We start from the raw sequence: 26,415 nt of genomic DNA, 5'->3' as shown, positions 1-26,415 counted from the left end.
AGCTTCAGCAATGAAGCTGTAATGAGCAGTGGTGTAACGTGAGAGTGATGATGCTAAAGTCAGCATTGTCTTCCTGAATGACCTACTTTTCCTACTTGTTGATTCCTTATTAAGATTACAGGTTAACTAAAATTAATAGTAGGGTGCGTTGGAAATAAGTTCTCTTTATTGCACTGCAGGGTAGTTTGTCACTGTTGGTGCTAAATCTTCAGCACAAAAACCACATCAGCCACATGGTGCATGGTTGGTCATGCTCAGCAGCCTGGATGTGCCACAACACACACATGACACGAGCTGAAACTGACCTGCTGGTTCCTGGAAGAGGAGCCCACTTGTTGCGTGCAGTGTGCTGCACCACGAGGACTCAGAATATCTTGTTCTCTTTCTTGCTCTTCTCACCTCAGCCATTAAGAGAAGTAAACAGTATCTCACAAAGGCAGAGGGAATGCACAAACACCCAGCCACTGTTCCAGCTTTTTACTGTGAATGATTAAACTAACAAAGTATTTGCTGTATGGGAGGATTTTCAGGAAGTAGCTCAAGATGACATCACTGATCAGACTGTAGACATATGTTTCGGTGAGACATTAAAGGCACTTCCTCACCGACTGTTTTGTGTTATCTTCTTTCTAGATTACCTTAGACAAATCTGACAGACTTACCCTTTGAAAGTTGCCTTCTCAGTGAACTACTGCCAGTCACAGCTGGTACAGCACAACGTTAAATGACAGGAGAAAGTTTATTCCAGCTACAAAAGAAAACCAATCAAAACTTTAAATGTACTCCCAAAAACCTAATGGATGAGTGTGTAAATATGTCATGTGTTTAATAAAGCTGGTAGGATCTTACTTAGGGGCCTGGGCAAGATTTGTTTACACATTATCTTAAAGGGACAAGTAAAAATCAATAAAATACTCTCAGCAAGTCCTCATTGATCAGCTGGTGCTGTTTTGGGAAAATTTAAATATAATGGTAAACCCCAACAGCATACATACACCCCCACAAAATCCAGAGTGCAATCTAATGCTTTGGGAGAATCTAAAGTACAACTCAATCTATTCATTAAGCCAGGAGTGATGAATCAGTGAAGAATATTGCTGTGAGACTTGAATGTTATTTCCCCTTTATATTTACATTGACATGAGGTCTGTGCTGACCAGCCTGGGCAATAAATGTCTTAAACTCTTTTTTCTCATATCAATGCATCCTACAATTCTGGGCAAAAGTCACAAGCCACTCCTCATTTCTTCATCCTTCACTTTGGAGGAACTTTCAAAATCTAACTATGGACATGTGCTGCTTTTTCACTCATTTTTGGTCCAGTCCTTATACCTAACTGTTGGAATGTGCTTTTTTGTGAAGCCACTTAACTCTGATCTGTGAATCCTTCAAGCTGAATTTTTTTTTACCACTGTTGTGTTTCCGCACACCAGGCAACTTGGCAAAGGACCAGTTTTTAAATAGCATCTTAAAGTGATGTTCTTAAGAGAAAACTGAGCAAAAAACCTGAAAACGGTTGGCAGAAATGGTCTCTATGGAAAGGTGGCTGTCAATAAGCTATTCTTTCGGGAGAAAAGGCCGAGGTATGACAAATGATACAAGAACTGGATTGAAAATTAGTGACAACAGGTCTTATGGAGTGATAAATCCTCCCCAGTGCCTACATTACTGAAACAGTGTGTGACCATCTTGATAAAGAATGGAACAAAAGGCTGCCAACATCCAAAGAAGAGCTTTGGAAGGTCATTTAAGAGGCTTGGAGAACTATTCCTGAAGACTACTGGAAGAAATGACAAGAAAACTTGTTTAAGAGGGTTAAAGAATGAAAGTAATCATACCAAATGTTGGCTTTCAAGATTTTTAGAATTGTAAAAACTGTGTTTTGCCTAAGATACTGAGTTTCCATGTATTTTCACATGTAAGTCATTGAATCTATTTACTGTTTTACTGCCAATAGGAACAAATGAAAGGTGTCTATGGACTTTTGTACCATATTGTACATTAAAAAGAGTTATGTGCTTTTATTATGGCCCAGAGGTGAATGTGTAGGCTGCAGGTAGATAACTATCACATCATATTGATACTGAACAGCCGAACAACTTAAAACAGCTGTGTGGGCATGCAGCCAGCCTAATCTACACTCAGTGGAATTTTTATTCTTATTTTGCTTTCTAAATTTGGTCAGAAACATTTAAAATTCAAAACGTCTGAGTGCAGAAATAGCCTTGTCAAAGTGCAAGCACTGATCTGAAGGAAATATTCTTCCCACCCCTGGTAAGGCACACGATAATCTTCACAGCTGTTACACATCTGAACAAAATACCTTCCTTTTATAACTTTGATCCAGTTAAACCATTTCCAAACTACTTCCATTGTGTCTTCAGGCCTTATCTTTTCATTTCACGATAGGCTTTTATCCCGGTGCTCTTCTCTCCAAGAGGTTTTGCAACACTCCGAGTTGATAAACAAAGCCACGTGTGGCAGGGAAGTTTCGAAAGTGGGCGGTTCATATGTATTTCCGGGTTCTGAGTCGGAGGATATAAACCGAGTTGCGCAGTGACAACACAGGGATAGAAACATACCGAGGAAAAAGCGCTTGCAAGAAAGGACACGCAGTTACTGCAGCGGAGACCGTTTTTTCAGGGAAAGCTTATTCTTTTTTTTTCTAAAGTCGTTGAGGTCACTAAGCCAAGATGCCTTTTCTCGGACAGGACTGGAGGTCACCGGGTCAGAACTGGGTAAAAACCGAGGATGGGTGGAAAAAGACTTCGGCAGATGACAAAAACAACAACGTCTCGTTGGAGAGGTGGGTGACTAACATGGGTTTGGATTGACGTGGCCGTGCCTCGGAACAGTTTGAAGTCACGCCACTTTTGTTTTGTTAATTGTGGGAAAGATGGAGGGAGGGAGCGAGAAGTTTTGAAGGAAGTCCAAACTGCATTATGAACAAAAGCAGGGTTGCACACAAACTGTAGGCCCACCCCTTTATCTTGGTTTCCATTTGTGGTTTTTGTTTTTTTTTTCTGGTTGCCAGGTTCCTCTTCAAGGCTAATCACAGAGCTATTAATAACTTCACAACAAGTGAGGGGATTAACAAACGTCTGTTGAGCCTGGAGACTTTCCAAAATGACTCCACTCACTTTCTGAAACGAAAAGCCTGCTGTGACCATGACCCGAGTTAAAAGGCAGATGGAAATAGCCACTGCGCCTTTTGTTTTGTTGTCAAGTGTCTCACTTGGCTTTGTACTACACACGAATGATGAAAAGCTGCTTTTTTTTAATATACGCGTGTGTGTTTTTTTGTTTTTTTTTCTCCTCTAGCTTTTGCAAAGTCAAGGAGGAGGAGTGTTTCAACAAGGAGAACCTGCTGCTCTCTCTCGGCTACGACATGGCTGCCAAGAAGAGGAAAAAAGACCTAATGAACAACAACACCAAGGTCCCCTGTGAGTGCCAGTGAAAAGAACCACACACTCTGACTGATTATACAAACGTGCAAATCATAACCTTTTTCTGTTTCCCCGCGTGCGGTCTGATGAATAATTCAAGAAGGTACAAAAATCCAATTCCAGATCAGAAGTGTTGACCCGAGGATGCTTTGTTTATGATTAATTTCCCGGTGTTTCGTAGACTCTTGTCGGCAGCAATGCCAGCTCTGAAACGGTGTCTTATTTGTGATGCGTGCGTGTGCATTTGTCACTGTGCTTGTAAGCTGCTTAATGAGGGCAGGCCACTCATAAACACTCTCCTTTTCTCGCAGATTTCCACAGGGAAAAGTGGATTTACGTTCATAAAGGAAGCACCAAGGAGGTAACGGTCCTGCTCATTTAGTTTCATATCAACTTGGTTGCTAATGTAAACAGGCTGAGAAAACTATACTCTTGCGGAGGATTGCAATCTAATACTCTGTTAATTAAATTCTCCCAGCGCCACGGATATTGTACACTGGGAGAAGCCTTTAATCGCTTGGATTTCTGCAGCGCCATCATGGACACGAGGAGATTTAATTACGTTGTCAGGGTGAGTTTTCATCTCTGTATTTCCTTCTAGCCCTTTCTGTCCCTTAATAAAAGATGTTTTTGCCTGTGACACACAAGGACTTAAAGTAAAGAGGGTGTGTAGGCTTCTGCGAGGCTCTTATCAATGTTCAGCAGACCGGGGGTCTCTCAGTGGTGATGATACTGACCCAGGGAGTGCGTGTGCGTTTGTGGTTGTGATTGCCAAAAACACTTTGGCGTGCCTGCATTGAACTGAAACCAGAGCTCTGTTAAGAATCTGTACCTGTTTATTAACAGTGCAGCACATTAACTTAGAATGTGTGGGTGCAGTGCAAACAGTGGAAAGCACACGAGTTCCACAATAGTCATCCGTGTGACACAAGGGACGCCAAATGGCTCATTGTCAGGAATGACATTAGGAGGAAAACTGTTATTGCATCATTTAGTATAATTTTGAGCATTTTCCCTCCACATCCAAGTGTCACCGGTTACACTGCCCCCCCCAACATGTGGGTATGTTGTCCTAGGGTGGGTTTGTGACAGCTGTGTGGTGAGGTGTGACCACCCGGCAGGGGTTTATGAAACCATACCCCATGGCCATCAGGTGATTCAGACCCCCAAACACGCGCACACACAGACACTCACACCCTTTCCTCTGCCAGATTAAGCCTCCTCCATTTGTGTTGTCTCTTTTCACTCTTCCATTGACACATTTTTGTCTCTTCTTGCATAAAATACCATCCTAATTTATTCTTTGTTTCATCAGGCAGCTCTCCATTTTGGCATTTACCAGGTTATTAAGATTGTTCTTGTTTTTAAAGTAGTCACAAATCCATCAATGCAATGTGAGGTATCGAATGTTGTAATATTTCAGAAGTGATGAACTGCGGACGGGTAGGTGTCTTAATGGAGTTTTTGACGGGTCTTTTAGTGCAAGTTCCAGCTACAGAGTGCAGTGTGGTAAACCCAAAGAACAATGGTAACAGTAGCGTCCAGTCTGGACACCGTGTCCTAGGTCACTGCTCTTCACTGTCTGATGGCATTTTGTGGGTTCATTCAACTCGGTCTCAGTTACACGGATCAGATTCTGCCACACAGAGACAACAAGTGGTCCGCTCTGTACTCAGGGCAGATGAATGGAGGTTATTTCACCAAGAAGTCATTAGTGAACTTGAAATTAGTTTTTTAAGCAAGGCTATTGTATAATTAAAAGAAGGTCCAGTGACTCTAGTTCCCCTGGGAAAAGCACAAACCACATGCTGAGCTGCGAGGTACAGTTTAAAGAGCAGTGAGGGTCTAAAAGTAGATACGGAAACGCATATTGTTCTGCCTGGCTGCTCTACAAAGAGAGGAACACTTGATGAGCTGCGAAAAGAAGGGCAAGGGGATTAGGTTTTAGGAATGAAGCTGGAAAGAACCAGGATGGGGGGGGCAAACGGCAGAAGTGGGGAAGCTTAGAAATGGCAAAGCTGACAGGGAAGTTGTGGATGAAGGGGGAAAGCAGATTAGTATAAAGCTGGAGTTTATTAAGACTCCCAACTTTCTTTTCTTTATTAAAAAGGATTGTTCACATGTCTACATACCTTAGGGGCCATTTCCAGTAGTCGGTTTAATGCCACAAACCAATTTAATGTCATAATTTTGATATACTGCGAAGAAAGCGTGTAACTTGTTTTTTTTTTTTTTTTTTTTTTTTTAAATGGCTCAAATGTTGGGGTCAGAATTCAGAACAGCTCGAACTTGACTTTCTCCATGACGTCACAGAGTCGGTTGCATGCCAGACATGCCACCCTGGAACCCACTGTTTGTCCGCTAGCCAATAGCAACAACAATGCAGGCACACACAAGTATACACACACATTCTGTGAAATGATTCAGCTAATTCACATGACAGGAAGATCAGGAGGCAAATGATTAAAAGCTTGTTTGTGGAGGCTGGTGTTGACAGTCACGGCTTTTGCCCAATACCCCCCCCCCCCTCGAAAGGTACTCTGAAGTGCAGAGAAATGAGCGGGTGGTGCTTCTCCAAATGTGTTTAAGGAGTGCAAGTACCTCCGTAGGAATCCAGCCTAACGAACTTAAAGTAATGAGGCAGTGGAACAGAGAGTCTCAGCAGCTGACAGGCTGAAATTGATGTTGTTTTTTGCTGCATATTTTCTTTCTTTCTTGTAGCTCCTGGAGCTTATCGCCAAATCCCAGCTCCCCTCGCTCAGCGGAGTGGCGCAGAAAAACTACATGAATATTCTGGAGAGAGTAGTTCAGAAAGGTGAGCCAAGTCTCCTCTCTTCCTCTTCTACATTCACTCAGCCAGTTTGGTTTTATTTCTCCCCTCTCTTCTCTCTTTTTGTTTTCGATAATGCGCCCAGCTCCTACATATTTGCCGCTTTCTGTTGCCTAAAGCTACACAATGTAATTGACTTTTTATCTTAAAAAGTATAAACACTAATAATGTAAGTATAGCAAAGGTGGAGCAATCTTGCTCAGTTGTTTGCTCCAGTAGGTGAGGAAATGAGCTTAAATGACATCTGAAGAAGGCCTGGGATTAGGCTCGGTGCTGTAAAACACTGACGGTCACCAGACCCTTCTGCAAGCCTCTGTATAAACTAAATCTTCTCTCTGATAAACAGTGATTCAGGTTGTTTAGGTGGCGCTATGAAATCTTTTGGCCAAATATTAGGAACGTGAGGGGAGATCGCAGCCCCCTACTAAACATTTAGTTGAATGCTATGCTTTTACTTGACGAATGGTAAATATTTGACTGTTTACCAGGTTGTTTGAGTTGGTTTAAAACTTCACTTTGGACCATCATTTTGTTAATGAGTGGTGTTAATGACTCTCCACAGTCCTCAGTGACCAGCAGGACGTCCGTCCCATCAAAGAGCTGCTGCAGAGTCTCTATAACTCGCTGTGTGGTCTCGTTCAGGACATGGGCAAGTCTGTTCTGGTGGGGAACATCAACATCTGGGTGCACCGCATGGAGAACATCCTTCAGTGGCAGCAGCAGCTGGACAACATCCAGATAAACAGAGTCAGCATCTGCCCACAATACATTATCAAAAAAGGGCTCAGAGGAGCTAAAGGGAAATTTGCTGTTATATTCATGACCCTCATCTCCCTTTCAGCCCACAACTACTGGCATGACACTGACCGACCTGCCTGCCAGTCTGCAGCTGAACATCATGCAGCGCATGTCGGACGGCAGGGACCTTGTTAGCCTGGGCCAAGTGTGTCCAGATCTGGGAACCCTCGCTGAGGACCGGCTGCTGTGGAAGAAACTCTGCCAGTACCACTTCACAGACAGACAGGCATGTAGATGTTTATGCCTGCATGTATTATGGGGGTGACTAATGCAAACAAACATTTGCCTGCGTGGAGCGTTTAGATGACTTGCATAGTAAGGTGATTAAGCATCTGATAAACCAAACTTGAAAATGGGAGGCGGCAAAGTGTTCATATTCACCATGCAGAAGAAATCCTCACCTATGAGGTTTCAGTGAAGCTGTGTATTAAAACTTGTGTATTAAGGCTACTAAATCCTCCCTCTTGAGCGTGTGTAGTTAGGAATGTAGCCTGGAAAACAAAACAAAAAGCTATTCTGAGTGGATGCTTCATCTCTTTTGGGGTCACATCTTTAAAGTCTGCCTTCATCTTTTTTAGATCCGTAGGCGTCTGATGGTGTCAGATAAAGGTCACCTGGAGTGGAAAAGAATGTACTTCAAGCTGAGCCGCTGCTATCCTCGCAGAGAGCAGTACAGCGACACCCTGCACTTCTGCACGCACTGCCACATCCTTTTCTGGAAGGTACTATATTTCATCTTGGTCACTTTGCTCTAAATCAAAGCAGATGTGAAACTGAAATGCTACTGTTGGTGCAGCTGCCCTTGAATGGCGAACGTTAAAAGTGAATAATTGTGTGTTTTTTTGTTTTTTTTTGTTTTTTTTTTTGTTGTCTCATCAAGGACACAAACCATCCCTGCACAGCAAACAACCCAGAAAGCTGCACCATGTCCCTCTCCCCTCAAGACTTTATCAATCTGTTCAACTTCTGATCCCCACGCCACACATACAACCCCCAAAAAAACAAAATGAACTGACTGTACATACTGTTGCTGTACATACATACAATGTTTTTGTTTCCTACCAAAATCGAGTCTTGGATGTATTTTTTATTTGCAGTATGACTCAAGGCAGTGGGACATTTATGCAATTTAATTTTTATTTTTATTTTTTGGGTGAGCGCAGAAGCTTCTGGACGGGTTCACCGTTGAGAGCAAGTGAATGTGGTGACGAGCTTAAGTGATGTACAAGCAAACCAGCCTGTGTATGGAGGAGAGAAGAGGGAAAAGGGGAATATCGTCTGTCAGAGTTTAGTCTTAGTTTAAATGTGGCTTCTGAATATCGTCTTTCCTTCATATGGGGGATTTGGTTTTGTTTTTAATTTTGCATTTCAACCTTTTGTAAAGGTTTGTTTCAACATAGGTGGTAGGATGATTGATTTGTGTGAAAAATGTGATTTTTAATTATTTTGGCGAGGCCTGCTCAAATGGGGAGGTGCAATGTGTTTCCCATTCAGATGGGGTCTGCGGCAATCTCCGTTTCAGCAGTGGGATGGAGGAAAGCATCCGTTAAGTTGCAGCAGTAACTGAAGAAATGAATCATTAGACTGATAGGATTGATCGACACACCACACAGTCGTTTTTTCACTTTTATATATTTTTTTTAAATTTTTTTTTTTTAGATCATTTGTTTTCTGCTTTAGCAGTTCTAGCTGCAGCACCTGAGTGCAGTATTACCAAAGATTGTAATCAAAGTCAGTATAACAATGGTGTGTTCCTGTTTTTTATTTTTTTTTATGAGACTTGAATCGGTACTGGTACAATTTATGGCTTGTTTGACACGCTTTCAGATTCAGATACTATTTTTGGATCCTGTGGGTTTTTCAAAACGTTTTTTTATTCTGTATTATTTTAAATAAAGCGTGCAGTGTCTCGTTTACAGAGGAGTTAAGATCAGAGGCTCTGATACAATGCTGAATGTTGGAAATCTTTTCACAAAGCCTGCTGCATGTTTCAACACCCAGTTGATTGTGTTTAATTTTTTTTATTTTTCATTTTATTGAGATTTTGGCAAGCGGTTCACCTTGCTCACTTGGGTTTGAAGAAGTGGAAATCGTTAGTGGAAAGGGGAAATTTGAGCCTGACCTGCTTCAGTCACAGCTCAGACACCGAATGATGTATGCTATGCAATGCAGTTTGTTTATGTTCTGTTGAATAAATAAAATAAAGTAACTTCATCAACCATCGATTTAAATATGTTGTTATTGCACTTAAGCATGCTGTTTGACACATTTTTGTAGCGCAACATTTTCTTCAGCACTAAAAAAGAAAAAACAGGCTTGTTTTGTCTATGGTGCCCACAGAGGTGCGCCCTCTATTGGACAAACTACGAACTGTAAGTTTTAACTTGATAGAGAAATGGCAGGTACTTTGCACCATCATTACATGTCAGTGGTGGGAAATAATCAAAACTCTTAAAAGAGTCGGTGTGATTACCATTAACACTTCAACTGTCAAGATGTTTAGACCTAAAATGAAATTGAGAGTGAAAATTTAGAGAAAGAAAAGAACAACTCTATTTTCTCAGCCATCACACATTTGTGCGGTGTTGCATTCAAAATTGTATATTAAGTAGTTGAAATTAACAGCAGCTACAAAGGTAACATAATGCTTAAACACACAGAAGTGTCAGTATAAATGATAAAATATCACAATATATCAGTCAGACCAAAGCAGCACTTTAATGTGTACACTTCAACTACTGTGTGCTGCTGTTCTTTTACTTTAGTAAGATTTCCAATGTCACACTGCTAGTACATATTACACTGGTAGTAATTATACTGACCACCACTACAACAGCTTGACAACTGTGGGCTTCACTTTCCCTCCATGTCTCCCTCACTATCCGTCTAAGGGTGTATACTCTTGACACAAACATTTTAAGGTATTATCAAACTAGAGAACAAGTTAAACTGTTTTAACCACAAATACTCAAGTCCGATGGTCCTAAAAAGGCGGGTCTGCACTTTGATTACTCTTAATGGTCAGACAACGAGCTCAAATAAACACAGTAATCGCTTCTACTTTAAAACTTTAATTTGTTTTAGCTTTTTTTTTTCATCATAGCAGGACAGTTGAGGTTAAAACCAGAATAAAATTAAAAAAAAAGCGAATTTGTCATTTTTATGCAACACTCACACATGATGAAAATAATGTCATATTTTACTTCTTATAACACAATATTCTTAAATAACATTCATACAAATATTGTGTAAATATGAATTTTATCCAGAAATACCTTTTAACACATATCTGTGAGTCAGTGTGCAGCATTGCACATACAGTACTGCCCTGACCTTCAGGGTATATAGTAGCTGCTATGGATTAGTACAACATTTGGAAGCAAAATGCGTATGACTGGAAAAGGCATGACACTGCTGTCAAAGCAATAATACACAGGTTTCATTTTAAGGCCATATAAATGGGTAATTCTGCCAACCTTGAGGGCCAGTGTACATTTTTACAGGCCGCCTCATCCTCATTTTCTTCATCAACCTATTCACAAACCTACGGGTTTGAGGCAAAGCTGCCCATAGTTACATTAAAAAAGGTGCCAGTGTATTGATGCCTCGAGTGTGAAAATAGAAGGAAATGCTGAAACTATAGTCCTGTCTTTTTTTTAGATGGATAGCATGTATTTTAATATATATCTACTTTTTGTTTTTTTTTCATTAATAACCACCCTTCCTGTTTTCCTCTCATCATGCAAACGTCACATACAGTTTGTGCCCAGTGCAACACATCACAAGCATATCTTTCTAATTTCAGCTCCCAAATACTATATAAGTCTCTGATGTTTGACATTACAAAGGAAACTCAACTGTAGTCATTAAGGTTGTTTCATATTAGTAACATTTTATCACACCAAAGAAAAAAAGCTTGCGTGTCACCCTGTTGCATTCTTCTTCTGTGTCAAGTAACTTTCTAAACTCAAGATATGGTGTGACATCAAAGTAAAATGTGACATTCAAGCCAGTTACATCTGCTAAGGTCACAAGGTTAATATAATCACATATAATTTAATGAGTGCTGCGTTAGCAATGAGCCTTATCTTCCAGACTTGCCCGACACAACCCGTAAATCCTACCCAAATATGCTTTGAAAACCATTCAGCTTTGGCAGAAGTTTACTTTCGGGCACATGCTCCAAAGGTGTGAGAGATGAAAATCCATTAAGCCTCCCTGATGGCTGAAGTACCAACTGCAGAGGGACTGGTGACGCTGAAGATTGCCCTTTGTTTATGAGGTGTAGCCGAGGAAAGCGGCCGTCACTGCAGAACTGGAGCCCTATGCATTCAAATGAATAAGAGCTAAATACCCATAACACAGCATGTTCGTGCTAAGTGAGACATAATCAGGTGTGACGGAAAGAAAAAGTTGCAAAGGAAAGCAAAGGGAGGAATTACCAGAGTTAGTAAATGTCAGAGAGGTACGTTCTCTCCCTCAGAGTTCTGAATAATCCACTCAATCGCATCCCAACCCTACGCATTCACACAAAGAAAGACAGGATTAAAGAGGAGAAACCCAGAAACACACGGCTGAACAACAGCGGATATATCAACAACTGTTTGTCCAATTACAAGACTTGCATTAAAGAAACCAACGGAAACAGCGGAGTCCCACTTCGAAGGAAAAGAAACATGTGGAAGAAATCACCACCAGCGGTATTTTCATCACTTGAATCCGAGTTCTTCGAGCATGCGTAGGTTTAGGCAAAATGTGTTACTGCGAGTAGCAAAGTGAGTAAAAGATGACCTGATTTTTAAACAGCATAAAGTTAAAGTTGGCATATTTCTTTCGTATTTTAAGCAAGGCTGTTTTCTCAATCAACCTCACTCAAAAGTTTGACGAGTGTCACAACACTTTTTGTTTTGAGCTCGGAGCCTTTTAGTTCTCATTTGGGGATTTTCATCCATGCTCCCTCCAAACGCCTTCTAGTTTTGTTAGTTTCTTGGGCCTACTTGCATGCTCTTTTGAAGTCTATCAATGGATTTTCAGTCATGTTTTCTTCTCTAGGCTGCAGGCTGTTTGAGGAGTGACAGTATTCCTAAAGCTTTTACTTTTGCATCACTTGGCTCTTCTAAACCATGACTATGAAGAAGTTGTGGCCAAAACAGGCTATTTAAGCTCAAAGACATTAGTGAATGTTATCTAAGAGCTCAAATTTCTTGGCAAGCTTTCCATACTGCTACTATCTTTTTTTTCTTCCTCAACAATGGAACAAAACTGAATCTTTAACTTTATGCCTTGTGGGAACGGTTCAATCTCAATTCACTTAACTATTAGCCGATGCAGAGATTAGGCCTAAACTTATGCGTGAAGATAATTCTAAATGCAGTTTTTGTATTGCGTTACCTTCCGGGCGTTGGCAGACATACTCCTGACCATCATCCCCTCTAGATAACTGCTCAGGCTGACTCCCTTGACGGTAATGATGGCTTCCTGTGTCAGGACAGTCCTGAGGAGCAAGTGACGGAGACAACAGAGGCATTCAGAGAGAGGACGTGATCACTGTAGCATTATGCACCTACAAGACCATAGCATCTTGCTGATTCTGATCTTTATCAGGGTCATAGTATTTGGTAGCAGATGATGAGCGCTCTCATCAAAAAACATACTTTCAGACTTTTAATGTAGATTGGAAAAAAGTGTACTTACACCTCAGGGTTGTCTGGATGTGGTCTGTAAACAAGCCTCTCATCCACTGATATGAGGTTGGTGAGAGTAATCTGGGGGGGGGGGGGGGGGAATTAAGATTTCATCAGTAGTAGAATATTTACGCTGAATGCCATGATGCAGAAACGGTGTTTACAGAAAGCAGCAAACTTCAGTGCTTTGTGATTAATTCTGCATCGCAGTTCGTCCAACAGCGGTTGTTGTTCTTAAGTTTCGAAAATCAGTTGCGAAATTTCGTTCAGCTCAGCATGAACTCACATTTGTTGAGCACAACTCCATCTTTTTCTCCTCCGGATCGACTACTGAATGCTCCTTCACATATGTCTGTGTATGGTTGGTTCCCAGGATCTACACACAGAAATTCACACCAATCAGAACGTGTGAAAGGGCTTGAAGGCATCAAACCTCAACTCCCTCCATGTAGCCTACGCATTTCTACACATCTCAGTGTTTATGACTGACCGCTCGTACGATACCCGGTAGTCCCCACTCTGTGCTGAGGAGTCTGTGGCTGTGAAGGCGTCCCTCTGTGTCCAGGCTGCGATCCAGCACGTCCACCCCCACCACGTTGGGGTTCATGGGGTTGGGGTACTTCCTCATTGCAGCCTTGATCACCGTCTCCCAGGGGTAGCTGCACACAAATCAGTACAATATCACAACAGTAATTTCAACAACTCTTCAACGACGTCAAGCCTTTTTAGTGAGTGCTGCTCTGAGACAAAGTGTGACTTGGACAACCAGGTTTTGTAAAAGTAATTCTGGATGTGAAACAAAAGCTGGTGTCCCTGGTGTTATTAATGCTGAAAAAGGGGGAAGCTTAATAACCGAAAACGTGAATGCACGAGCATTAGCCTCTATTGCAGCAGTTTGGAAATCAGACACTGAGGCTGAAGTTGTCTTCAAATTAGCCACACAATGACAGACCAGTTCAATATGCTTCATCAGTGTCCTGATTAAACAGTAACCCCCCGCGTGACCAACCTGAAAACATGTTCTGTGCTCCAAATCTTCATCATTCAAATGACTGTCTTGGCCTTCTCGTGGAAACAGACGCCTAAGATCCCAAACTACATCTTACCGGACCATCATCCTGTGAGGAGCTAGCCCCGCTGATCAGAAGAACGGGGCCTGTTGTGTGATGGAGCTCACGACTGTCAATACGGCGCGTCCAGGCGACGCATCTTCACTCGTACTGTGATATCACCACTCGAAGAAGACGTGTCGCTGGTTCACGTGCCGCAGGTGCAACATTCAGAGAACGTGCAAAGGATAAATAACAGCAAGGGCAAGAGAGGAACCGGTGCTGGAGCGGAGCCGCCAAGTGTTAAGTCTAACGGAGTGAAAGGCAGGATTCTCGTCAAATATGCCAAAATAAAATCCGTCCTTCAACTCCTGTTTCACTTACATCTGAGTCTGAGAAATATTCATCCATAGACATGTGGACCTGAAGATTTCATGAACTTTAAACGGGACGAGGAGAGGATTTTAGTGAGGATGTCAGTGGTGGCTGCACTTTCTCCGAACATACAACACTTTTACTGCGGTGAATCCGCAGAGAACTGCCCATCTGCTTTTCCTGTGTAGGTGGTGGCCGGCTGACTTGACGAAGCTGATGCTCTGCTGCTGCTGCTGCATCCGCCTCCGTTTGTGCGCATGCGCGTAGCATCTTTCCATCGTGCCCCGGCAAGTGGAAGAGAAGGAGCGGAGCGGCATCAAGCCGCCCCAGGACACCGCGGCCCGAACCGGAAATGGGGTGATACCACTTTCAAATAAAAACAAGAGGCCTGCAAACAGCTGTTCTTTCGCTGTCAGCTCTGTAACAATATGATATGATATGATGAAGTCGTCATAGAGGCATACTTTCAATTCTGTCACATCACCCATCTTTTGAATTACACTCTTAGGAGAACTTATTTTGCTGATTATTGCAGTTTTTCAGAAGGATCTGTGTCCGTTCTTGCTGGATACAAGATTTCAGTCCATGGCTTCTGTTGTCTGATTCTTCTCCTCATAAAGCACTATTCCTTTTTCCAAAGGAGATAGACCAAACTGCAGGCAAGCCAGTCACATACACACTCACACACACTGTGCCATTGTTGCCACACTTGATGGAAGCATATGCCTCTTCCAAATGACAATATATGCCTCTGCTCCATCTCCATCTGAGAAAAGACCAGAGAACTTGGCAGCATTTCTGCGCAGTTTCAGGTTACATAGATGCAGGAGCGGTCTATGTTGAGTGACAGTGGTTTTACAAGATACTTCTAAGCCCATAGCTAAATAGATCATGGTCAATGTTTGGTATGCATTGGCTCCTGAGGGCTTAAATGTTACATCCAGCAGTGATTTCAGTCCTTGATTCAGTTCAATTCAAAATGTATTTATTTATATAGCACATTAAAACAACCTCAGCTGACCAAAGTGCTTCACAATAGCAACTGCTATCACATATTAAGAAAGTCATCAATAAATTAGCAATAAGAATAACTGCGTCACTGATCAAATAAAATTTGTAAAAAATTTAGCAATAAGATAACAATAAAAGAAACAATAAAAGTAGCAAGCCAAGGTAAACTCCATTTCAGCCAGTGGAGGGCCAGGGAAAAGAGATATGTTTTCAGTCTGGATTTGAACTGGCCTAAAGACTGAGAGGAGCTGACAAACAATGGGAGGCAGTTCCACAGTCTGGGTGCTGCCACAGAGACGGCTCCATCACCTCTGGTCTTTAGCCTGGCTTTGGGAACAGCCAACAGGAGCTGGTCGGCTGACCTCAGTGCTCTGGGTGGAGTGTAGGGATGCAACAGCTCACTTAAGTAAGACGGGCCCATAGAGTTCAAACACTTAAAAACAATCAATAAAACCTTAAATTTCACCCGAAAGCCGACATGGAGCCAGTGAAGGGTGCACAAGACTGGGGTGATGGATTCGCGCCTCTTTGTTCTGGTCAGCAGGCAGGCTGCAGCGTTTTGGACGCTCTGTAGACGCTGCAGAGAACCCTGGATCAAACCCTATATCTAAAGAATTACAGTAATCCAAACGGGATGTTATAAATGCTTGGATTGCTCTTTCAAAGTCAGCCCGAGGAAGATAAGATTGAATCTTTGCAAGAGTCCTCAGCTGGAAAAAGCTGGCCTTGATGACGGCGCTGATGTGCTTATCAAATTTAAACAGAGGGTCAACCATCACACCCAGATTCCTTACAAAAGGACGGCAGGAGGACAGAGGACCAGTCGCACCGTCATGTCTATGCAGGGGATTAGTTTTTCCAAATCCCAGAATCTCAGTTTTATCTTTATTTAGGTTCAGAAAGTTCCATTTCAACCATGCCTGTACCTCCCCAAGACAATCCTGCAGCATTTTTACTGCGGACTGGCTGTCATTGGTGGTTACAGGCATATAACCTTTGATATTGATATTTTAGGCGCTGAGATTTCCCCAGATTCCCTGAACTTTTTTCACAGTATCATGCTCTGTAGGTTTTGAAATATCAACATTCTTTGCAATCTTGTATTGAGAATTTCTTGTTTCCTTTGATACCCATACCTGACACACACTGATTATACAAAGAAAACAGACTGTAGAACCTTCCAGAATGGTGTCACATTTTGTAATATTCCATAAGTGGGCTGACATCAGTGAAATGGTGCATTTGTTGGACAGTGGATTATTTTATTTTATAAATAATTATGATTACAACTAATTGAATTCCAATTGGCTTGAATTGGACTTTATTATTTAAGTGCCTTGAGATGACATTTGTTGTATTTGGCGCTATATAAATAAAAATGAATTGAATTGAATTGAACACTAATAGCGATATGAAGTCAAATATTTCAACTTTTTTTTAATAGCGACCTCTCTCTATTGTTGTGAAAGTTTGACCGGAAGTAAAAGGTGTATTACGTTTGGCTTGAGCCTCGCGTCTCAGGGTGCAATTCGATGAGGCAGACTCGCTTGTGGAGGCTAGTATGGTCCCTTAATGAGAGAGTCGTGCCATCGCCGTTTATTCAACGGCCCGTTTATTTCACTTTGGATCCCGACCAACTGATCGGCTCATAGAAAAAGTGATCGGCTGATTAGAAGCCCACTGCGCGACGTTGCACCGACTGTCATAATTGACGGATTTTTTTTTTTTTTCAAAGCACCGAAACGGTAAGATAAAAAAAAAAGCATCCTCGTCCGCGCGGAGCAGATGGAGGACCAATGTCGATAGCTAGTATGGCCCACTGTATGTTGCAGGCAAACAGCAGTAGCCTATGTGGTTGCAGGGCCTCTGTCTCGCATGGAAACACTTGTACAACTCTATGACTGAAACAGCTCAGGAATGGGAAGAAAAAAAAGGAAATTATGATGAGGCCTTGACATGACTGCTCGTGCAATTTTAAGGCCAGAAGGCATTTCCAAGGGTACGGATGTTGTTCTAAAGCTTATGCTGCATATATATGAACCGAATCCGTTAAGGCAGATTGAATACGAGGTTGACTGTTTATTCGAAAAGTGATGCTTGTATTATTCTCTGTTTAACCGGAGAACGCGCGCAGATGCTGCAGCAGCGCTTCATCCGGCTGCGCGGAGATGGGGAGGAGGAGGTGGGGGGAGGGGGGGAGGAGGAGGAGGAGGGGTGTTTGGGATCATTAAATCGCTCCGTGCTACCGAATACGCGCTCTGCTACTTATCATTCTATGCGTCAATCTGGCCTCCTATCTGAGGTGACCCATTTCAGTGTAGCAACCCCTGCTCCCATTGTAAGAGCAGCCGGGTTAGCTGTTGGTCGTGTTGAAGCCGAAAACCTGCTGACACATGCGCTCTGGCGGCCGGTGTCCCCCGCCTTTGTGAGCAACGAGGTCCACAGCTCATCTGTCAAGGCCTCATGGGACAACAGACTCCTATAGGTTCCTAACTGCATGGTGGCCTGGTGGCCTGAGTGTTTTTCTTTGATGGCTTCATTAAACACCTGTTATTGCTAAACTATGAACAAAATAGGAATATAGAAATTAGCGGGATTAGGATACATTTATTGATAACTCATGGACAGAAGTGATCTTGAAATGCTGAGTGAAGGCATGATTTTTTTTTAGACCTCAATTTTCACACATGTCTATTTAATTTCAGGCCGTCGACCTCAGCCATGGAGATTGTCACACATTTGATTAATGACACAATAGAGCTCTACAAATGGACCCTAACTATTGCAGGTAATACCAATAAATATTTGTTGTACCCGAGAGAAGTGCAATCTGGAGAAATTTCAATCAAAGTGTTGCAGTCTTTTCTAAATGTGCAGTTGCATGTCCTACAGTATATATAGATCTGCAGGATTTTTTTTCCTGTTGTGAGTCAGAACCCGCAGCAATACTGTGAGAATTGTTGAGGAATGAGTCACAGTTGTACAGTGTTGCTGAAAAATGTGTCCCTGGTCGTACAATACAGTGCAAAAGTCTTAAGCCCACCCTCATTTCTTTACCTCTTGCTTCCGGACTTTATTGAATTCTTTTAAAGTGGTCTTGAGCAATAGTTCGCCAGACTTTCTGAAGCTCTCTAAAAAACATCTTTGTACATTGGCTGCTTTTCCCCTCATTTTCATTTCAGTTCTTGTACCCAACCATTTCCACAGGAATATTGCACCAACAAGGTGATTAACAAAGAGCTGTTAGCCAAAACCTTGGCATATCTCAGTATGTTGTTTAATGTGTCTTTAAAAAAGACACATGGCGAACAAAGAAAATAATACTTACACAGGACCTTAGAGATGCATCTGATCCTTAAGTTAATCCATCTACTGTTGGCTGAGGCCTCAACAGAAATGGTCTTCATGGAAGGTCCAAGAAGGAAGAATTCTTAAGGAAAGGAGAAAAGGCTGAGGTATGCCAAATGACACAACAACCAAACTGACAATCAGTAATAACAGGTCTTATGGAGTGATGAATTTTGGACCTCAACATTATTGATCATCTTGACAGAGAACAGAAGAAAAGGCAGCCGACATCCAAAGAAGAGCTCTGGAATGTCCTTCAAGAATCCTGGAGAACTATTCCTGAAGACTACTTAAAGAAATGATAAGAAAGTGTGTTTCAGAGGGTTCAGACTGTGTTGAAGAATAAAAGTGGTCATACGAAATATTTGATTTGCCGATTAGACTCCGATGCATCATTTCAGTGCTGCGGTGTCAAACTGGTTGGCTGGGAATAGATCAGGCAAAAAGACCAATGGACCAGAGTAGTTATGACAGATTGAGAAAGAAGTGGGTTTGACAATATGGGAAAGTGGAAGTGACAAAGCGTAGCTGGATGAAAAGTTCAAAATAACCAGAGAATGTTAGCAGACAAAAGGGAGCAGATCCTCCTTTTTGATGACACTGAACCAACTCTGTGTCAGAGTAATGTGAACGGTAAGAATATTTACAGGTAAATAACAGTGTGAGAACATCTGTCCCACAGACAAGCGAGTAGAGAAATGGCCTCTGATGGACAACCCGCTGCCCACGCTGGCCATCAGCACCTCTTACCTGCTCTTCCTTTGGCTGGGGCCCAAATACATGAAGAACAGAGAGCCCTTCCAGCTTCGCAAAACCCTCATCGTCTACAACTTTAGCATGGTCTTCCTCAACTTCTTCATCTTTAAAGAGGTAGATCTGAGCCCTTTTTGCATGTATACATGTTTAACAGTGTCCTGTTAATATGTGCAAGTCCATAATGCTCCTAAAGCATATTACAGCAATAGTTTTATCCCGAGGGGCTAAACCCCCCCTCATGCATTTTGCTTATGTATGTACCTTTATATCAGTGTTTCAAAGCAGATACTGTTTTGTTTTCTAGCTGTTTATGGCAGCGCGGGCAGCACGATACAGTTATATTTGTCAACCTGTGGACTATTCAGAGGACCACAATGAAGTCAGGGTGAGTTTTGGAGCTGGGGCAGCTCACCGATCTCAAAAACAACACATTCCTTTACAGAAAGTGTTCACAATAACAGATTGTACCTGCTGTGTGAAGAAACCAAACATGTCTCCTAGTTTTATAGATAGATATAAATAGCTGAGATAGATCGAGGCTTTGGTCTGATACAGAATTCCACTGTACTCTCATCATTAGGAAAATCCATGTCAGCCTTTAATGGAAGCTTAATTTTCTGGTTTTGGAAACATGATCAGCTTCCATTCATTTGGATCGTGGTCCTGTCATCAGAAAAAAGCACGAGTTGAAAGAGGGAACAGTGTTCAGTTTCACCTTCTTCTCTGTTGCTCCATGACGTAGTGACCTGCTTGACACAAAAACCAACAGCACGCCGGTGTCATGTGACTCAGAGGTTAAGATGTCGAAAGTTGCTGCAGAAGACAAACACGTGTGCCTCACATGAGGGCAGTTTCCGATTATACTTAAGGTTAAAAAATCTGAAGCCAGTCTTTGCATTTCCCTCTCATTTCCTTCTGATTCTCAATTTATGTTCCTCTGTCTTTACATCTGTCCGTTCACCATATATGTTTGGAGACAGGTGGCAGGAGCTTTGTGGTGGTATTTCGTCTCCAAAGGCGTTGAATATCTGGACACTGTGTTTTTCATCCTGAGGAAAAAGTTCAACCAGGTTACCTTCCTGCACGTCTACCACCACTGCACCATGTTCACGCTCTGGTGGATTGGCATTAAGTGGGTGGCAGGAGGACAGTGTGAGTAGATCACACCACAGTAAATAGCAACATTATGGTTTATGCCTTGTTCTGTTTGTATAGTTGTATCATTTTGTAGAGTTTGCTCTTGAACTCGAAACTGTTGTGCTCTTTACCCCACTCCGCAGACATCTAACTACAACCACCTAAATTGTGTTGTACTTTCCACAACATGCCATCACAAGTTGCAAGAATAATTTGTTAATTTTCTTCCCAACACTATAAGTCACAGTCACTCATTCACACACACACACATACACCACTTCTTTGTCTATACAGTATTAAAGTATTTTTCCCTATCATATACACACTGATGAACATTTTAGAGGTAACGGGATGTTCAGATTCTTGCCAGAACACATGTTGGCATTTAGACCAAAAGCCAGGGATCAATCCACTGACCTTTTGATTGGTAGATGACTGTTCTCCCTCCTGAGCTACAGCTGTACTTACAAAGAGCCAACTTAAAGACTGCGTCCAGTGAAAATCCAGTTTTCAATCTTATTAACAACATCTATATGTCGTATTATGGGGGTAACACACAGTCAACACCATGACTGAGTGTCCTCAAACCTGAAACTGCAGTGTACCAAAACCAAACCAAAGAAGACTGATGTTTGCTAATGAACGGTGTTGCAAATTCTTTCTAATGATAATGCCAACACATTATCAGCTGTTATAATGATAATTTAATCTCTTACAGTTGCACATCTTAGTTTATATAGACCTTTATGTAAGTTATTTTATCATTCCGGTACACCGACTTTGCTCCTTTTCTTAGTTTTCCTCAGAATCACTTTCCGATATTAGAACTTATCATTTTTTCACCTGCACGTTCCAGCATTTAAAGGCTGCAACAAATCTGCCATTAAGTCAGAGGTAAAATCAAATCCACTTTAAGGAACTTCCTCATTGGCTTTACATACGAAAAAGAGTTACAGTTAAAGTCCATCTTTTATATTTCCTTTTAAATTAAAATGTAAGCAGAGATGTTTGCACATGTTGGAGTGGGGTGACTTGCATATTCCCAAATTTGTGCACACTAAATGAGGTAAAGTTATATAATGCTACATGTTAGCTCTGCTCAGCCACTACAGTTAGCATGGGAAAATGCATTAATTGCTTTTGCTTTCTTCCACTTGCAGCATTCTTTGGTGCACACATGAATGCATTGATCCATGTGTTGATGTATCTATATTATGGCTTGGCCTCCTGTGGACCTAAGATCCAAAAGTACCTGTGGTGGAAGAAGTACTTGACTATCATCCAGATGGTAAGAAATCACAGCTCCCTGTGGTGGATTTTCCATGAATTGTATTAGATGAACGCATTTTCAATCGTACTGAGTACCAAATTTGAATATTGAATCATTTTGGGAAGCTTTAAAACCATTATGCAGCGCAAAAATGGGCTTTGTTTGTCTCTTTTATTCTTAGATTCAGTTCCACGTCACCATTGGCCACACAGCGTTGTCACTCTACGTCAACTGCGACTTCCCCCACTGGATGCACTACTCCCTCATCTGCTACGCCATCACCTTCATCATCCTGTTTGGCAACTTTTACTATCAGACCTACCGCCGCCAGCAGCCTGCACGACGTGACGCCTCCTCCTCCTCCAAAGCAGGCAAGGCTCTCTCTAACGGCACCCTCAACGGGCTCAGCAAAGCCGCCAGTGGAGCTGCTCTGATGGGGAGCAAAGAGGAGAAGCCCCAAGAGAACACTGGGAGGAGGAAGAGGAAAGGACGTGCCAAAAGAGATTAGAGGAGGAGGATAGGAACAGGTGAGGTGGGGCCTAACTTTGGCTTTTAGGTTGCTATTGCTTAAAACTGGAAGTCTTAATATGAGGAAGAATTAGTTAGATGGATTTTTTCAGGTGAGATGTATTTCTTTAAGCCATGATCTGAGTTGTTATAGATAAAATTTGATGCAGGTCTTTGGTTAGAGAAGAAGGTTATGTTGGTAAGAGCTGTCAAAGGTCATGCTTAAGATGACCATTATCATAAAATGACCCAAAATCCAGTCATAGGGTATGGGATAGATTTTAGTATTCCCTCTCTCTGTTGTGGTGCCACGTGCAGGAGATCTGGTTTAGAAATGGACTTGCATCAATCAGACGCTGAGCCTGAAAAGGAAACAGCTGCCCCCAGGCTCATCGAAGGTGCTACAGTAAAAGCCCCTGAGCTGTGTAAAAACAAAAGAGAATATCGTATACTGTTAACTGCTTCATTGAGACAGGAATACACATAATAACACACACAAATGCAACATGTCAGTTTGTGTTTAAATACATTTTGTTGATCAACTGTATAGATATAAAGGTGATGACCATCTACACCATAATGTCACTGTTGTCCTCATCTTTTTCAAGTGTGTTGATGAGGCTTTAAGTTTACATTTCCTTTTCATCATTACCCCTTTGATTGTTCTTTTATTCTTGCTGGAAAAAACAGTTTTTTTATTCTTATTTATTTGGGGATTTGGATTCTCACTTTTGGGCTGCCACCCATTGCCATGCTGTCGTATTGTAAAGAGAGAAGATAAATCAAGTGGTCAGGTGTAAATAGAAACATTGAAACCAAATTTTCAACCCCGTGTCAGCGATATGATATTGTTCCATTGTTGTTTGAAGATGGAACAATGATCAACTTTAGCTCATGTAGGGGTGTAAATGATCATTTTCCATTTCTGAATACAACATAATCCATTTTGTATATCCATACTTGTTTGTCATGTGATTAAATATAATGGATATTATCCGGAGAAATGCTGAATCCAACGATACTCTGTTTCCCCCTCCACAGAAAAGCAGGTGGAGTTTTGTCCTTGCAGATGGTTCCCCTGTCTTTTTTATATTGTATCCTCTCCCAACGTGATGTTTGTCTTAGACGCTGATAAAAACAAGACTGCCGTGGTGCTCTGGTTTCCCTTTTGTATGTATAGAGAATTCAGAGCCAGCTCACAGCCATTTTGATCAAAAAAACTTCACACATTCAAACAAATGTCTTTTTGCTTATATGTTTTCAGGCTTAATTGAGGCCCTGAGCTGGCTTGAATGTAAATTTATCAGGAGAGAGTTTTGAATTTGGAAAAGATTAAAGTTATTATTTCTATACATAAAGAGCTGGTTAACCTCTGCAGAGACAGTATGTTCTACAACTATTAAGAATACCTTTGCTCTGCTTGTAAAATAGAGAATAAATCAGCTCTATTTCAGCAAATCTTGCTTCATGTCAGCTGTCAGCGAATGCATTTCTGTTATTTATTGATTATTTATAATGTGAATACCACCTAGCTGAGAGTGCTTGTCTGTGTATTTTTCTTCTTTTTGTGATGTACATATTACATTGTGATATTTTGTATACTGCGCATAGAGTGGACATTTGTACGTCCGCAATGCTTCAGTTTTTATTTATTCATTCATTTATTTTTAGTATTATAACTTTGGACTTTCTTCAAATTAAACTAAAATGAATGCCTGTATAATTTCGTTAACTGTCTACTTCCTGTTGAACAACATGTCATTGCACATCTTTTAGCAGAAACGTCAGCGACTTCACACGAGGAGTTGGTACCTTACAGATTGTGCAATTCCAGATTCCCAACACTAGATAGCGGCATAGTAACGCCATTCTAAATTAGCTTAAGCCTCAAGTTACTCAGCAATGTCTACACTATGATCTCCATGTTTGGGATCAACTCCTGTGATTATGGAATATTAGGAACTTCATCAGAATTAATGATATGAGGAGGGTAGAATAATCACTGTACACTTGTTAGTAATAAACTTTTTCCGGAGACATCATCGAATCCTATCTTTGCACAATGATGTTTGCTTGTTTTCAAAACATTATCTGTAAAATGGTTTGAATCCCAGTGCAGGAAATTAAGTATATTTGTTGGTTGAACAGAAGTACTAGCATTTACTGTATGTCTGTTTCTTTTCTTCCATTGTGCAGTTGTGTACTTGTGCAGATGGACGATGTTCTACTTAATGTTTGGTATTTATTTAATATCTGGAGATATCTTAAAGTTAATAATGTTATATTATATCATAATGCAGTGTGCAGTCTCATTAACTGAACCACTATATATATAAAAGGGGATCAATTGAGCTGTGTGTTCATCAGGCCTAATATTAGAGGACTGCTTGCTTTTTTATGTATCACTAAATTATGATCAAATAGCATAGTATTTAAATCCTAACGACATCCAGGTTGAGGACAATGTGTATATGTTGATAAATGGACGAGTGGTTGTCTAATTAGCTTAGAAATAATAACTGGCAAAAAAGAAAAACCTCACCAATGTAAATTTGGATCACTCCTCACTCTCTGCCGAATTCTCCTCCCATTTTGATGATTTTAGACAAAGGTTTCCATGGTAACTTTACACAGCAGCTGTCTTTTCTGTTCCCCACCCCATTCTTCAAAGCCCCTCCCCTCCCAACTGCTCATCCCCCTCCCCCAGCTTCCTTTTCTTTGATCAGCTGGGGTCTACATTGAAAAGCACACCAGTGCAATAAACTGTTAAACAAGGTTTTGGTGTTCATGTGTGTACAAGTGTATGTGGGTGGAGGGGAGGAGGTTTTGTGTTTGTGTGCTTTAGTGTTTCTCTCTGAAAGATTGCGAAACGCTTTCTGCCTTTGTGTGTGCCCCCATGGAGTTTTGGAGCGGGAGATTTATGATTGCAGAAGGGTGTTTCATGGACGATGTTTGTGTTGTTGCTAATTTCACAACTTGGTAACTCAAAACTACACTCTCATCAGCAGCTTTTTCTTTAGACGGTGCCTTTGTGCCCCTACAACTCTTTCAAATCTTTCCTTAAAGCCTACTCTGGTGCACAATTACATTTCAACAGCACAAAAAACTACCATTAAAACAAATAGGATTTATACCCCGTATGAATCCCAGTTTTAAGAATAACTTTCAAATACATACGGGCAATTGGAATCTATTTTCTATATCATATGGTACAGTCCCAATCCTAAAAGTTAGGATGCTGTGTAAAGTCTGACTACAAATATATGCTAATCATATAAATCTACAATTGACAGATCCTAGAAGCAGCTGAAACCTTTTACTGCAGCGTCGTCCTGTTGGAACATGTGCAGAATGAGCTTTTGTCAATGTCTTGCTTAAAGCTGCAGTCTGCAGGATTTGTTGTTGTCATACGTAAAGTCCTACTTTTTGGCATTTTAAGAGTTTACATGATCTATCAGAACGCTTGAAGTTGAAAACGGTGACCTCCGTAGTCGCAAAATGCAAGAAATGCTTATTTTTTAACCGAAAAATAAAAAGTTATTCAACTTCCTGTCCTGCCCCATCAAAACACATGAGAACTCGTGCACGTAGACGTGCACGCCAGATTCGCGTACACGACTCCTCATTCATCAACTCACCTGTCATTTGCGATCATGGAAGACACAGTAAGTAGACAAGCCCGTAATGAAGTTCAATAGTCTAGATAAATAAGCGTGGGGACGAGCCTACCTTGTATCGCGCGTGCACAATCGGTGATTGACAGGCAGCAGAGCCCAGCTCGTAAACCTGATGGGTTACCTTTTACCGGTCCGGTCTGCAATTTTGTAAACAAACCTGCTGGCTTTGGAGGGACCTAGCGGGACATATAGGGGACCTAGAGAACTCATTTTTTTTTGTATTGGGGTATTTAATGTACTACTTTCAGAATCCCCGGACAGTTCCAGGCATTATGCTTGAAAAAGAGTTGCAGACTGCAGCTTTAAGTGAGCAAGGATCTATCTGAAAAGGATGTTATATATTGCTCCAATATGTGTATATTACTTAAAAATTAACGATACCTTCATAAATGCAAGAGTTATCTATGTCGTGTGCTAATGCACTGCTTTGCCATCATAGTGGCATTCTGGCAGAGTATCTATGATTTTCAAAAAGGAATTTCTAATTTTGACCTCCTAGACAACAGGGCAATTGTCTTTTTTGGCTT

General features: G+C 41.4%; 3 protein-coding genes across 4 annotated transcripts; 2 read left to right on the top strand and 1 right to left on the bottom strand.

Moving 5' to 3' along the window:
- Positions 1–2,544: 2,544 nt before the first annotated feature.
- fbxo32 (F-box protein 32) lies at positions 2,545–9,297 on the top strand. Its single transcript, XM_075465055.1, has 9 exons — positions 2,545–2,806; positions 3,322–3,443; positions 3,758–3,807; positions 3,925–4,017; positions 6,168–6,261; positions 6,839–7,023; positions 7,118–7,300; positions 7,653–7,796; positions 7,955–9,297. The coding sequence occupies exons 1-9, from the start codon at positions 2,694–2,696 to the stop codon at positions 8,042–8,044; spliced, it is 1,074 nt and encodes a 357-aa protein (XP_075321170.1). The 5' UTR covers positions 2,545–2,693; the 3' UTR covers positions 8,045–9,297.
- An 832-nt stretch (positions 9,298–10,129) lies between these two features.
- On the bottom strand, positions 10,130–14,112 carry prelid3a (PRELI domain containing 3A). 2 transcript variants are annotated; one of them, XM_075465053.1, is made up of 7 exons: positions 13,768–14,112; positions 13,249–13,417; positions 13,045–13,134; positions 12,769–12,839; positions 12,466–12,568; positions 11,517–11,591; positions 10,130–11,397 (listed from the first exon to the last, which is right to left on the bottom strand). In XM_075465053.1, the coding sequence occupies exons 1-6, from the start codon at positions 13,800–13,802 to the stop codon at positions 11,532–11,534; spliced, it is 528 nt and encodes a 175-aa protein (XP_075321168.1). In that variant the 5' UTR covers positions 13,803–14,112; the 3' UTR covers positions 10,130–11,397; positions 11,517–11,531. The 2 variants fall into 2 exon arrangements, with proteins under 2 accessions (XP_075321168.1, XP_075321169.1); XM_075465054.1 differs by lacking the exon at positions 11,517–11,591.
- Positions 14,113–16,709: 2,597 nt separating this feature from the next.
- Positions 16,710–23,934, top strand: elovl4a (ELOVL fatty acid elongase 4a). Its single transcript, XM_075465051.1, has 7 exons — positions 16,710–16,938; positions 17,899–17,981; positions 19,224–19,411; positions 19,602–19,682; positions 20,278–20,449; positions 21,595–21,722; positions 21,886–23,934. The coding sequence occupies exons 2-7, from the start codon at positions 17,915–17,917 to the stop codon at positions 22,210–22,212; spliced, it is 963 nt and encodes a 320-aa protein (XP_075321166.1). The 5' UTR covers positions 16,710–16,938; positions 17,899–17,914; the 3' UTR covers positions 22,213–23,934.
- The last annotated feature ends 2,481 nt before the right edge of the window (positions 23,935–26,415 follow it).

This window comes from Odontesthes bonariensis, chromosome 5 (assembly GCF_027942865.1).
Source record: "Odontesthes bonariensis isolate fOdoBon6 chromosome 5, fOdoBon6.hap1, whole genome shotgun sequence".
Classification (NCBI taxonomy): domain Eukaryota; kingdom Metazoa; phylum Chordata; class Actinopteri; order Atheriniformes; family Atherinopsidae; genus Odontesthes; species Odontesthes bonariensis.
Note: the sequence above shows the minus strand (reverse complement) of the source record. Positions and strands in the feature narration are given on the sequence as shown.

Bases quoted from the DNA above. Each gene is read 5' to 3' on its own strand.
- fbxo32 (XM_075465055.1), top strand. From the start codon at position 2,694: ATGCCTTTTCTCGGACAGGACTGGAGGTCACCGGGTCAGAACTGGGTA. The intron at 3,444-3,757 runs GTGAGTGCCAGT...CTTTTCTCGCAG, and splicing joins CAACAACACCAAGGTCCCCT to ATTTCCACAGGGAAAAGTGG. The intron at 4,018-6,167 runs GTGAGTTTTCAT...TCTTTCTTGTAG, and splicing joins GATTTAATTACGTTGTCAGG to CTCCTGGAGCTTATCGCCAA.
- prelid3a (XM_075465053.1), bottom strand. From the start codon at position 13,802: ATGATGAAGATTTGGAGCACAGAACATGTTTTCAG. The intron at 13,418-13,767 runs GTTGGTCACGCG...ATTTGTGTGCAG, and splicing joins AGCACAGAACATGTTTTCAG to CTACCCCTGGGAGACGGTGA. The intron at 13,135-13,248 runs GTCAGTCATAAA...TTCTGTGTGTAG, and splicing joins TACCGGGTATCGTACGAGCG to ATCCTGGGAACCAACCATAC.
- elovl4a (XM_075465051.1), top strand. From the start codon at position 17,915: ATGGAGATTGTCACACATTTGATTAATGACACAATAGAGCTCTACAAA. The intron at 20,450-21,594 runs GTGAGTAGATCA...TTCCACTTGCAG, and splicing joins GTGGGTGGCAGGAGGACAGT to CATTCTTTGGTGCACACATG. The intron at 21,723-21,885 runs GTAAGAAATCAC...TTTTATTCTTAG, and splicing joins ACTTGACTATCATCCAGATG to ATTCAGTTCCACGTCACCAT.